The sequence below is a fragment of the Schistocerca gregaria genome, chromosome 4, assembly GCF_023897955.1.
Source record: "Schistocerca gregaria isolate iqSchGreg1 chromosome 4, iqSchGreg1.2, whole genome shotgun sequence".
Taxonomy (NCBI): domain Eukaryota; kingdom Metazoa; phylum Arthropoda; class Insecta; order Orthoptera; family Acrididae; genus Schistocerca; species Schistocerca gregaria.
In genome coordinates this window covers 29,008,535-29,022,962 of record NC_064923.1, presented here as the reverse complement: position 1 = coordinate 29,022,962, position 14,428 = coordinate 29,008,535, and the positions used below count along the sequence as shown (strand labels likewise).

General features: G+C 38.2%; 1 protein-coding gene across 28 annotated transcripts in view; it reads right to left on the bottom strand.

Moving 5' to 3' along the window:
• Window positions 1–420: 420 nt before the first annotated feature.
• The window catches only part of LOC126266634 (kinectin), a 327,061-nt gene continuing 313,053 nt past the window's right edge, over window positions 421–14,428 (bottom strand). For 15 of the 28 annotated variants that reach the window (XM_049970995.1, XM_049971003.1, XM_049971005.1 and 12 more), the window contains 5 exons: window positions 10,938–11,102; window positions 10,672–10,836; window positions 7,893–7,955; window positions 4,632–4,700; window positions 421–1,108 (listed from right to left, as the gene is read on the bottom strand). In XM_049970995.1, coding sequence (XP_049826952.1) covers window positions 1,088–1,108; window positions 4,632–4,700; window positions 7,893–7,955; window positions 10,672–10,836; window positions 10,938–11,102 — 483 coding nt within the window. In that variant the 3' untranslated portion in view covers window positions 421–1,087. The remainder of the gene's footprint in view (window positions 1,109–4,631; window positions 4,701–7,892; window positions 7,956–10,671; window positions 10,837–10,937; window positions 11,103–14,428) is intronic. The other 13 variants (XM_049971006.1, XM_049970997.1, XM_049970999.1 and 10 more) reach the window with 1 other exon arrangement.

Sequence of the window (14,428 nt, the reverse complement as noted above, 5' to 3'; positions counted from 1 at the left end):
GTACTTGAAGAGTGAAGCATAACATAGTCAAAACACTAAGTACTACAATAAAATGAAATTAAAATTATGAACTATGACATGAATTTTTGTAACCTTGAGTAATCTGAAAATGAAAAAGGAAAAGGGAAAGGGAAGTTGTGGAACACCTGAGCCTTTTGTGTTATATAATTTACACCATGCTTTTAAAGTACAAATAAAATACATTTCTCACCTATCATGTAAGAATTTTACCATTTCAAACATCTGAATGTTATTTACTGAATCGAAATTACATGTTGCAAATATTTCTTAACATAGTGGAGCAGTGGATGGTTAAATTTCTTTTAATACCTATCTGCATAACATGATGCAATTACTAAACTGAAATACTGCATGATGTGTACTGGATAACATCTTCATAACAAAATAAGAGACTGCAAAATTCAAAAATTGCTTTACTTTCACATTAATGTGGTACATCACATTCCAGTGATCTCATATTACTTTGTGACTTTAAAAAATATGATCTGAAAAACTGGTAGGAAATCAAACCAAATCTTATATAAATATCTCACTTATTTCTGGACAAAGGAGCACAATGTTGAGGTATCAATATTAAAACAAAACTATATCATAAAGATTTTTTAAAAAAATATACATAAAACACAACATACACAATAGAACAATTATATTCTCTTACAAACAGTAGTATGGTCAGTTCCAGTAACTTGTCTGTACTTAAAAAGGGAAAGGAATGATGTTCTGGAGTAAGTACATTTATAGCACTAAGTCAGTTGAAAATTATATTGAAGCAGGAATAAACTACCTCATCACATTATGGTCAATAGTATCCAGTCATTGAAGGTAATCTTCAACAATGTTAATATATAGAACATGGATTAAAAATTACATTATTCAATTTCTGTATAAATTTAAGCACCTTTTGTAAACACTACAACCACTCCCATACAGTTATATAAATGTTCTTATTTGTGTTCATGTACAAATTTAATCGAATCATATACACAAACTTCTTAATGTAATATCAATTCAGGTTCATAAGTCTTGTGTGGAACTTTTTCCCTTGTGGGTCTTGCACAAGTGATTACTATTTTCTCCCTGATCCACCCTGTAAAAATATGAAGAATCAGGTTGAATACTTGTAAATAAAGGGGAGAAACTGGAACACACAATAAACACACTCAACAACGAAAGAGAAATTGTGGACACCCACCAAAGCTACAACACATTTAACTTGTGCAATATACAACATACTATAAATTAGAGAAAGATTGCTTTAGTGGTACTTGACAATATTCTTAAGACTGAACATAAGCTTTGAAAGAGTAGTTGTACTCTACCTGACCAAGTTCTCTGTTGCAAATAAAGGAAGAAACATCAACCACCTTGACATGTCCTATTGGGAAATGACCCATAATACAGGAATGAACCACTATCTAGTGGGGATTTCTAGTTTGTTGATTCACAATAACAGGAATGAGAAACTGCTGTAGTACATTTGAGATAGCATCTATCCAGACAGTAAAGAAAGAATGGGCACTAAAAGTAGAATGTGTTAGTTCTGCAAGAAACCTCACAATGCTGTCGGGTTCATTTCATGATTATTCTCCATTTCGCTATATGGGTATTTGTTCTCTTGGAAATGTGCTTCGCAGGGAGGAAAACATTGCAGTTGTTTTTATGTTTGGTAAGAGAGATATGGACTTTCTATATGCACCAGAAGGAAGTAAAATCTCTGGAAATTTTATTTCCTTTATTCATGCTCATCTTATCTGGCTATAAACACAACAAAAAGCTGTAAAAACCTCATGCCTAGCTTGATTAGCCCGTTAATTCAGTGAACTTTATATAATTTGTGTAGAACCTGCAATAAGCTCTGTGGTATTAACAAAAATTATAAAAGGCAAGGAAAGCTAGTTATACTTCAACTTGGCCTTCTCCAGAGCTCCAACCTTTCAGCAGAAGAAAGGACAGCCATACAGAGGCTCTAAACACATCCTGACCAAATCATCCTACCTGGATACAACCACTGTTATGAATCGCAGTGACTACAAGGCGCAAGGCCTCTACCAATTATCTGACTCCTCTACCTATAAATTCTGCCAGATTGATACCATCTCAGAAGTCCAACACAACCACCCATCCCTGCTTAAAGCCTTAGGACCTTCCCAGAACCTTGTCCCTGAATCCATTTACCTCCTCACCTGTGTGACACGGTGCAAACCCACCTTCCACATGGATCCCCAAAATCCACAAACCCAACAATCCTGGACATCCCATTGTAGCTGGCTGACCAAAACCTACAACCAATTGCCCCTAATCTAGTCTCCCATATCTTCCTTAATCGACTTCTCTCCCATCCGCTTCACCTGGTCCTCCTCAGTCTCGTGTGCCACCTTTCTGGACACTGACCAAAACCTCTCTGATAGCTCCATCCACACCTCTGTCCACATTAAACCCACTATCCAGCTGCGATTCCTGCATTTTGACAGCTGTCATCTCTTTTACATCAAAAAGTCCCTCCCATACAGCCTGGCTACCCGGGGACGGCGTATCTGCAGTGACAATAACTCCCTTGCTCAGTATGCCAAGGATCTCACCTAGTCTGCAAACAGATCTCCCATGCCATTTCCCATAACACTCCCAATCCTCCCACCACTCCTGAGAACTATCTTGTCTTGAGATGAGGTGACATCCTACCCAACATACCTTCCCATGCTTCCTGAAGTTATACTCCATCTCCCACTCTACCTCCGTAATATCTTTGCCACTCTCAATCCCAACCCCTTGTCACAGAGATCATATCCGTGTGGAACACAGATCCTACACCATCCAACCACCCAGAACTTCATATTCCAGTCCTGTCACAGGCTTATCCTACCCCATAAGAGGCGAAGCCACCTGTGAAAATAGCAGTGTCATATCATCTCTGCTGCAATCATTGCACATTTTTTTATTTTGGTAAGACCACAAACCAGTTGTCCACCAGGCTGAATGGGCACTGAAAAACTGTGCCCCAGAGCAAAGTAGACCACCCTGTGGCACAACATGCTCGACTTCAAATGACTGCTTCACTACCCAAGCCATCTGGATCCTTCACTATCCAAACCATCTGGATCCTCTCCTCCACCAACAGCTTTTGTGAACTGCTGAATGCATTCTCTGCTCCTGTAATTATCCCAGCCTCAAAATGTAGTAGCCACTGTCCCCACAACCTCCACCCAACATATTACATACCTTCTGTCCTATCACCACCTCCTTATTCTCATCTACCATCCTACGCCAATGCACCGCCCATCCTTCCCGTTCCTTTCCTTTCTTGCTCTCCATTCCTTCCTACACACACACACACACACACACACACACACACACACACACACACACACACACACACCCCTCCCACCCCCTCTCCATCTCATTCCCCCACAGCCTCCTGATGCTGCACCTGTTGGCAGTCTGGACCCTGTATTCTCTACCAGACAGCACTCTTCTCTCCCCCCACAAATACGCTGCTATCCCTTCCCCTTCCCCGCCCCCCCCCCCCCCCAACTGCTTCCTCTGTTCTATGTGGTAGTTGAGAGAGAGAGAGAGAGAGAGAGAGAGAGAGAGAGAGAGAGAGAGAGAGAGAGAGAGAGAGCTTGAGAGATGAGAGAGAGAGAGAGAGAGAGAAGGAGAGAGAGAGAGAGAGAGAGAGAGAGATGAGAGAGAGAGATGCGAGAGAGAGGAGAGAAGAGAGAGAGAGAGAGAGAGAGAGAGAGAGAGAGAGAGAGAGAGAGAGAGAGTAGAGAGGAGAGAGAGTAGAGAGAGAGAGAGAGAGAGAGCGAACTAGTCGGGGGGGGGATGCGCGTTGGCTTTGGTTGAAAACTGATGTACAAGTGTCTTTCGTTGTGCTGGTCGCAACTTAATGAGTTATCTTGGTAAGTAGCGATCTATCTTTTACTTATATTGTTGATATTCTAACAGTGACAATCTTAATACGTGATTATGCTGTATTCAACTTTGTCCAGTCTTGAAACTATCTGTCAGTATCACAAACACATAACAAGACAATGGTATGATTTTGTTATAAAATGATGATGCATGTTGAAGAAATGGCTACGTCCAGTTCGAATGATTCAAATTTTCATTAAAAATAACTACAGGAAAAAGTGGACTGGGGATTCCTTAGCACAAACAGAAATAGACATCTTGCAAGAAAAACCAAATAGAGTGCTTGCTTCATGCTCATATATTATATCTCTGATCAAATATGATAGAGAAACATTAAGTACTACCTCCAACTACAACTATCAACCAAGCTGTGAAGCTGTGTTTCTAAAAAACTAATACAGAAGGAACTGAGCAAAGAAGTGGCAAAGCTTTCTGTAATACTTTTGTTCACTGTCTAGTTTTGCATGCCATTAGAAATTGTTTCACATATGCAACAGCTACAATAGTGTGCAAGCAAACAGAAAGAAGCTAAGCACTCTAACCAGCTAAATCTGTTTCTATTTCTGTTACATATTAACTTATTGATCCACTCTGTAAGAAAACCTAAGAAGTGGCAAATAACGTAACAACAACACAACACAGTGCCCAAAGTACTACATTAATATATACAATTCTGTGACAAGATGGAACCTGATCCATACCTTCTTCCTTTTACTCTTCAGTTTTCGTTCTTTGTGTTCAGGTAAAGGCTGAGAATTTGTGGTTAGTGTCTGAAAGTTAGCATAAACATTTTGATTGATAAACATTTTGATTGCTTGTTGCAAACCAGTGAAACACTTTAAAAGCTAGCTAGATGAGGTCAGTGTACACACACACACACACACACACACACACACACACACACACACACACACACACACACACACACACAGGGAGGGAGGGAGGGGGGGGGGGAGAGAGAGAGAGAGAGAGAGAGAGAGAGAGAGAGAGAGAGAGAGAGAGAGAGACCCGCCTCCTTCGGAAAAGCTAAAAAAGCTAAAATCGGGGGACCACAAATGGAATTGTACTGCATACTATAAAATTATCCATTGTATTGCTCTCTGGAATCTTCAATGATGATCCTAACATGATGTCCATTCTGGTAGAGAATAAAGCTCTTATAATTCTATTTTCACGATTAACACTAAAATGTTTTATTCTCAACAAGTTACAAGACAATTTGTAGATCTTATAAGTCAGTGCCATTTGATTGTTAAAATTAGCTAGTGTTTAATTGTTCAGAGCAATGATAAAGATAAATACACATTTCTGGAGGTACTGCACTCCCTGTATTTCTAATGCTCATTTTACACAAGTGACTTTCTTTTCTCAACCGACTTTGTGGCAAGTGAATTGGCTGCAGTGCCCTAGTATATTATCCCTATACTGAGACTGACTTGACACGAGTGATCATTTGTGTTGTCATGCTGGCATCATAATTGGATGTGTGTCAAATGCTGTCAGCTGTGCATTGTGACACACCTTATTTTTAGTATTACAAATAATCTATATCAAACACTGGGAACTCCAGAATGGAATGCAACAGTATTATGAGAAGGAAAGTTGCTACTCACCATACAACAGAGATGCTGAGTTGCAGATAGGCACAACAAAAAGACTCTCATAATTACAGATTTCTGCCTTCGCCAACAATAGACAGACATATGTCCCCCCCCCCCCCCCCCACGACGTGTGTGTGTGTGTGTGTGTGTGTGTGTGTGTGTGTGTGTGTGTGTGTGTGTGTGTGATGGCGCGTGCGCTCACATGCATGTATGTCTGTCTATTGTAAATGATCTATATCTACAGACACACTTTGCAAGCCACTGTACATTATATGGTGGAGGGCACCACATATCACTACTTGTCATTTCGTTTCCTGTTACAGTGGGTATCAATGGAACAGAAGAGAGGGATTTTATTAATGATGGAAGCACAAGTCATAATGAATGTTCGTGAAAAAAGTAATATATTACTTATCCACAACATAGTTCTTGCTTACTTTAACCTTGATGTCTTGTTTTCTCTAAGTGCCAAGTAATTCGTTCAACAGAATTAACTTTTTCACTGTTGAAGCAATATTATTTGAAAACTTGTTTTTATATGTTTATGTTGTTGGATATGATCAGTGTATGCCTTTCTGTCCAGAAATGGAAATTATAAATCATTGTTTGCTTGCAGATGTTTGGTGTCAGAGGCCACTCACAGGAAAAACATAACCAATAAAATATAGATTAAGAAGATGAAAAGCACAAAATCCATTAACATAATGTGGGTGAGCACAATCAGTATGATTTAACTTCCAATATTGGCAGAATACCCTCTCGTGACACAGTCAGCAGGTGGCTCATGATGTATACCATTGGGGGGTAGTCTATCTAGATACAGGAGTCTCATGTAAATATGGCTTTAAAGCTTAATATTTGTCGATCTTTTCACTGGAAGACCATCTCACTTTTGACGTGCCCTCCACATTAAATAATAAGGTGTTACAGAGTGCATAGTGTCTAATAGGAAGGAGAACACTATGGCAGATTTAACCTTGCACATCCTTAACTCAGCACTATTACAAGAAAGAAACAAAATGGGCCTTCATAAAGAAATTTCTTTCACATATTTAACAACTCTTCGCAAAAAATTTATTACCACTGTAATACAGATGCCTCTTCTTTCTCCCCTGATTTTGTATACTCACAACTTGTATTAAACAGACTACTACCCCTACCTTTACGTATTAATAATGTTTGGATGACTTGGGTATGTTTCCGTCACCAAAAACCCAGACCTTGTTCAGAACTCTATTGAGTTTGTAATAGCAAAGTTCTGATTACACTTTGAACTTTTTGTAAGGCTGGTGTACCTTACTGGATGTGGCATTAAAAATACGCTAAGACCACTGTTTACACTCTTCAGTGGACCTGCCGCAAAAAAGGGGTCAAATGCAGGAAAGTGCAAAACATGGGAAAGCATAGAAAACACAACATGCTAAAATGAATAAATTACTCTGTCATTCTCAAATTACGTCAGGTGATGCTGAGGGAATTAGATTAGGAAATGAGACACTTAAAGTAGTAAAGTAGTTTTGCTATTTGGGGAGCAAAATAACTGATGATGGTCGAAATAGAGAGGATATAAAATGTAGACTGGCAATGGCAAGGAAAGCGTTTCTGAAGAAGAGAAATTTGTTAACATCGAGTATAGATTTAAGTGTGAGGAAGTCGTTTCTGAAAGTATTTGTATGGAGTGTAGCCATGTATGGAAGTGAAACATGGACGATAAATAGTTTGGACAAGAAGAGAATAGAAGCTTTCGAAATGTGGTGCTACCGAAGAATACAGAAGATAAGGTGGATAGATCACGTAACTAATGAGGAGGTTTGCCTCAGCATTTCTCTGACAACTGACTATGGCAAAAAAGGCTGCATATGCTAAGCTCTCAGCACTTATAAAAGTAAGCAAAACACACACACACACACACACACACACACACACACACACACACACACACACACACACGCCTAGCAATATTACCAGTCTCGTGTATGTGTCTGAAATAATCAGTGTCTTGACTATATGGAGAGTTTCTACTTCTATTTCTTCTCTTATTTATTCAAATACTAGTTCAATAGTTACTAATTTTTGTTGCTTAGGTGCAGGACAAACTTATTTTGGTAATGAGAAAAATCTTCTTTATAATTTGCACCATGTTCTCCAAACTACATTCAATACTAAATGTGCCGTCAATATGGCAAGCATTTTTTGTAGGATCCACTAGGAGAAATTTATGTTAAGACAGTCATGTTTGGTATAAAGCAGGCCAGAATGTCCTAATATAAGTGAACCTCTTGAAATGTCAGTTAATTTATACCTTTAGTACAGTGTTTTTAATTTTCTTCTTATTAATATTGTGTAAATAATTATACTAACCTCAGTAGACACAGTGTCACTTGCTGGTCCATTACTTGATGAAGAATATTTTTCACTAATTCCCTGGAATGAAATTTTCACATATCAGTTTGTGTTTAATAGGCACTGCAAGATAATGAAACATAATAAAGAAAAATTAATTTGTATTACTTAGCTACAGGCAACACTTCTTTTAAATGTTATATTTAATTACCTGAGACACAAGATTCATTTTCATATTGGCAAAAAGTTATAGACTGACTTTTGCGAGAACAAGATGAAAAGCTATTCTCCTGGCACAGAGATTGCCCTGATGTCTACCAAATTTTGTTTCGTGATGTTGACGCATTTTGTGCAGTTACTTCACTCTATTATAAACTTAGTTTGGTTTAGTAGTTTTGTAACTGCCTTTTTAAAATAGTCTTTTTTCATTCAAATAGATAAACTAAAATACCATGTACTCATAAAATTCTTTGATCTAGATGATTTATCACTAATGGAAATCATTTCCACAAGGTAATGACACTTTATAATGAGTTTGCAACTTTATTCTACACAGTTAAGAACCAGGTGGCTGGATCAAAGTGTGGCCATATTTCTCTTTAAGAAGATCTTTATGGAGGATACCTCTCAATATTTCATGGTCACAAGGGTATGGATTAGTTATTTATTAGAAACATTCGGAAGCTGTTCATAAACGAAAGTGAACACTTTTTTCTTAGCAGATTTTGGACAGTTCAAGAGAGATTCCAACTGATAGTGTGTGCCAATTTTTAACTGACAGAGAAAAAACAATCAACCACTGTAAATGTAATCAGAGATGAGGACACAAACTAATGACACCACATCAAAAACAGGTTGTCACATACATTTACATCCATTAAAAAGGAGTAATTGTGTAGAAAAGTAATGAGAGGTAAATTTTTTCCTCTGCCCATGAATGTAAATCCACATCTTGTACCAACTTACCCTCTTCTGGTCCATTTGCGAATAACTGGCAGTCTGGCATTGGTAGCCAGAGACTGCTTTTTTTTGTGTGTATTCTGATGAAAGCCTATTTGGTCAAAATCTTTGTTTGACAGTCTTTTTGTTATGCCTATCACAACAGCATCTCTGCTACATGGTAAATGGCAAATATCCCTTTCATAATATTGCCATTATTCCATCATGGATTTTCCATTGTTTGATTCTGGAAAAAGTCTAATTTTTCCTGTCATGATCTTTTCATTTTGCTTTGTTTACTTGGGAGAGGATAGTGTTTTGCTCAATTCTTCTTTGAATGTACACTATCTTAATTTTTACAATAAACCTCTCGTTCCTGTACACCATCCCTCTTGTGACATCTGCCACTGAAGCTTGCCTAGCATCTCCAAAAACTTCCATACTGTGATTGTGTCACAGGTATCAATATTAGTACACTGTCATTACTAAGAGATTGATTGGAATAAAACACTGGACTCTGGAAGAGAATGGTAATGATGTACTGAGAAATGGCAGAAGCAGAAAATGAAATGAAAAGCAACTTGAGAAAGAAGATAAAAAAAACAAGAAATGAAAAAACAAAAAGTAAAGAAATGGTATTACTAGATAAAGTAGGAGAAAAAGTAGGAGAAAAAGTACAAAGAGAGAGATGGAAAGTACAAAATAGGTAAAGGTACAGAGAAGCATAGAGGTACTGTGCTCCAAATTATGGTAGAATGTCGAAAAATGGATAGAAAAAGCACTGAGATGAAAGAAATTGTGATCAAGTAACTTACTGCCAAACGTCAGTCTTTAATAAATACTTGAGACTGAGTGAGCTGGGACAGCAGTAAGACATTGGATTCGTATTTGGTGGAACAATGGTTTCAATCCTCAAGTGGCCATTCAGATTTAGGTTTTCCATGATTTCCCCAAATTGTTTAAGTCAAATGCCCCTCTCCCCAAATCTGAGCTTGTGCCCTGACCATAATGACCTTATTGTTGATACGGTGTTATGCCTAACCTTCCATTTTTTTAATATTTTCATCTGAATTTAGATTTCATAATACAAACCATTTTGTACCATACACTTTCAGTTCTCTTTTCAAATCTCTAAAAGAAAAAGTATTTCATTCATTCAATCACATGCTTAATGTATCAACTTACTTTAAAAAGTCATTTAAATATAACTGTAGGGATTTTTTATCTCTTAGCAAAAACTTCTCAAGTCTATTCTGGTTAAAAGTAATTTTACACTTCTTATCAGTGCTGTAAGATTACATCATTATATTAAGTGAGACATAATGAGTAGCAGTAATGCCCTTTTGCTGTGTACCATCAGTTTCTTTCTTTCTTTGGGCCTTGCTTCCTGCCAACTGTGTTATGGTGAATTTGGCAGTATTAGTTACAGAGGGTGGCTGGATGCCCTTCCTGCTGTCACCCTGAACCCCCCCCCCCCCCCCTCCCCCAGCAGGACATAAATAGTGTACCGCAGCTGCCTGTGTCTCATGTAAGCCATGAAAGAGTGCAAACATGTTCATATGTCTGAGTCATGTGACTGAGGTGGAATGTGAGGACCAGCCCGGTATTCACCTACCAGGATGTGGAAAACCACCTACAAAACACACCCAGGCTGGCCGGCATACCGCCTCTTGTCATTAATCTGCCAGACAAATTCGATCCGTGGCTGGCGCCTGTTATGTATGATCAGTGAAAGATATTTATTCCTAATCACTGAGATTCGTCTCTTTATCAACTCCAAATAAACCTATTACATTTCCGTTTCGTGCAAATAGTAGAGTGATAATATGGAATCAATATCCAGCACAATTTTTCTTACATTAAGTTTTTCTGTCTTCTGTTGAAGATCTGCTACAATTTCATGTTCATGAAATGAGAAATCCTTTGCAGTCTTTGATAAACTTCTTGCATCAAGCAACTCTCTCGACAGTTCTTCTCGTCTCTGTCTCTCAGCCTCTAGTTCAGTTTCAAGCCAAGATTTTTCCTGGAAAAAAAAAATTAAGACAGTACAGTAGAAGGGGAATGAGGTTGTGTGTGTGTGTGTGTGTGTGTGTGTGTGTGTGTGTGTGTGTGTGTAGCCAGTACCTGTTGCAATTTTTCTACTGCTGCTTTTAAATGTTCAGTTTCCTGAAGAGTGGTATGTAAGCTATTGTAATCACTGTATGCTGCATCCAGTGCTGAGCTTAGTTTTAGCTTTTCTTCTTGCTCCTTTTCCAGTTTCTCTTGGAAATCCTTTAACTTTGTCTGCATCTAAAATAAAATAAATGACAGTTATTTATAAAACTCTAGCCTGAATGACCACAATAATCCAAAGGCAGATACTTCAACTGACATAAGTTGCACTTAAGTCAATAAAACTCAACTTCAGATGGTGGCCCGGCAAGTATTTTAATAGGACAAGTTTTCTCTGTCATCCACATTCATTTAACTAGCTCTTTGCAATATTTTTGTCCTATATGCCCTTAAATTGTACCGCAATATTATTTGTGAATATTGGCACTATTTTACCCATACACTATATTTGTTTCCCACAAAACTTTTTTCTTGTCAGTGCTTTTCAACCTGACTCATTTTATCATGAAGGTAGAAGGAGCCTGCGAAAACTCGCAGCAAGAACTTTAAACAGTTCTTGTAGAGTAAGTGAATAAACCTGCAAGATCTCTCTTCAACTAACATTGCTGCATTTACAAAATAGTTATAAATCTTTTTCACTTCAATACTGGTAAATACTGGGTTCAATAATGAATAGAAAAAATAGGAATACAGATAAGCTACTACGACAGCTCAGTGAACCCATTATTGTAGCCAAGATAGACACGAAACCCACACCTACCACAATAGTGCAAGTTTATATGGCAACTAGCTCAGCAGATGAGGAGATTGATGAAATGTATTATGTGATAAAAGAAATTATTCAGATAGTTAATGGAGATGAAAATTTAGTAGTCATGGGAGACTAGTATGCGACTGCAGGAAAATAAGAGAAGGAAAAGTAGTAGGGGAATATGGACTGGGGGTTCGGAATGAAAGGGGAAACCGCCTGGCAGAATTTTACACAGAGGGTAACTTAATCGTAGCCACACTTTGTTTAAGAATCATGAAAGAAGGCTGTGTACATGGAAGAGGCCTGGAGACACTGGAAGGTTTCAGACAGATTATATAATGGCAAGAGAGAGATTTAGAAACCACATTTTAAACTGTAAATCATTTCCAGGGGCAGATGTGGACTCTTGACTGCAATTTATTGGTTACAAATTGCAGTTTGAAACTGAAAAAAACTGCAAAAAAGGTAGGAATTTTAGGAGATGGGACATGGATAAACTGAAAGAACTAGAGGATATAGTGTGTTTGAGAGTATTAGACAATCATTGACAAGAACAGGGGAAAGAGATACAGTAGAAGAAGAATGGGTAACACTGAGAGATGAAATTATGATGACAGCAGAGGAGCAAGTTGGTAAAAAGACGAGGGCTAGTAGAAATCCTTGCGCAACAGAAGAGATACTAAATTTTATTGATGAAATGAGAAAACATAAAAATGCAGTAAATGAAGCAGGAGCAAAGGATCATAAATGTCTCAATACTGAGTCTGACAAGAAGTGCATAATGGCTAAGCAGGGATGGCTAAAGGACAAATTTAAGGATGTAGAAGAATATATTACTAGAAGGTAAAATAGATACTGCCTACAGGAAAATTAAAGAGACCTTTGGAGAAGAGAGACCCACCTGTATGAATATCAAGAGCTCAGATGGAAAACCCATCCTAAGCAAAGAAGGGAAAGCAGAAAGGTGTAAGGAGTATATAGAGGGTCCACAGTGATGTACTTGAGGGCAGTATTGTGGAAATGGAAGAGGACATAGATAAAGATGAAATGGGAGATTGATACTGTGTGAAAAATTTGGCAGAGCACTGAAAGACTAAGTCAAAACAAGGTCCCAAGAGTAGACAAAATTCCATCAGAACTACTGAAACCCTTGGGAGAGCCAGTCATGACAAAACTCTTCCATCTGGTCAGCAAGATGTACGAGACAGGTGAAATACCCTTAGACCTCAAGAAGAATACAACGATTCTAATCCCAAAGAAAATAGGTGTTGGCAGGTGTGAAAATTACCAAACTATCAGTTTAATAATTCATGCTTGCAAAATACTAATATGAATTATTTACAAATGAATGGAAGAACTGGTAGAAACCGACCTCGAGAAAGGTTAATTTGCATTCCGTAGAAATGTTGGCACACGTGAGGCAATACTGACCCTACGACTTATCTTAGAAGAAAGATTAAGGAAAGGCAAACTTAGAGAAATGCTTTTGACAATGTTGACTGGAATACTCCATTTCAGATTCTCAAGGTGGCAGGGGTAAAATACAGGAAGCGAAAGGCTATTTACAATTTGTACATGAAAGGGAAGCAGTGGTTGGCAAGGGAGTGAGACAGGGTTATACCCGATCTCTGATGTTATTCAATCTGTATACTGAGCGAGCAGTAAAGGAAACAAAAGAAAAGTTCGGAGTAGGTATTAAAATCAATGGAGAAGAAATAAAAACTTTGAGGTTTGCTGATGACATTGTAATTAAGTCAGAGACAGCAAAGGAGCTGGAAGAGCAGCTGAATGGAATGGACAGTGCCTTCAGAGGAGGATATAAGATGATGATCAATAAAAACAATATGAGGATAATGGAATGTAGTCGAATTAAGTCGGGTGATGTTGAGGGAATTAGATTAGGAAATGAGACACTTAAAGTAGTAAAGGAGTATAGCTATTTGGGGAGCAAAATAACTGATGATGGTCAAAGTAGGGAGGATATAAAATGTAGACTGGAAATGGCAAGGAAAGCACTTCTGAAGAAGAGAAATTTGTTAGCATCGAGTATAGATTTAAATGACAGGAAGTCTTTTCCGAGAGTATTATTACTGAGTGTAACCACATATGGATGTGAAACATGGACGATAAACAGTTTGGAGAAGAAGAGAATAGAAGCTTTCAAAATGTGGAGCTTCAGACGAATGCTGAAGATCAGATGGGAAGATCATGTAACTAATGAGGAGGTAATGAACAGAATTGGGGAGAAGGGGAATTTTTTGCACATGACAAGAAGAAGAGGTCAGTTGGTGGGACACATTCTGAGGCATCAAGGGACCACCAATTTAGTACTGGATGGTAAAACTAGTAGATGGAGGACAAGAGATGAATAAGCTAAGCAGATTCCGAAGGATGCAAGTTGCAGTAGTTATTTGGACATGAAGAGGCTTGCACAGGAAAGAATACCATGGAGAGCTGCATCAAACCAGTCTCTGGACTGACGATGAGGACGACGACACACGACAGCAACAGCTGGTAACTATGACAAGTTTAAAACATTAAACTTAATGCCTGTTGACTGCAGACAGACCAAAAAGAACAGAGGGGGACACTGTATTCTCAAGTAAGATGCTTGTCCAATGAAAGCATAGCAAGGAATACAGGCAAAGATTGGTTGGTTGGTTGGTTTGTTTAAATGTGCGAGGAGGGTATAAACTAAGAGGTCATCGGTCCCTTGTTCCTAATAAAACAATGCCGCAAGTCTGAGAATAAG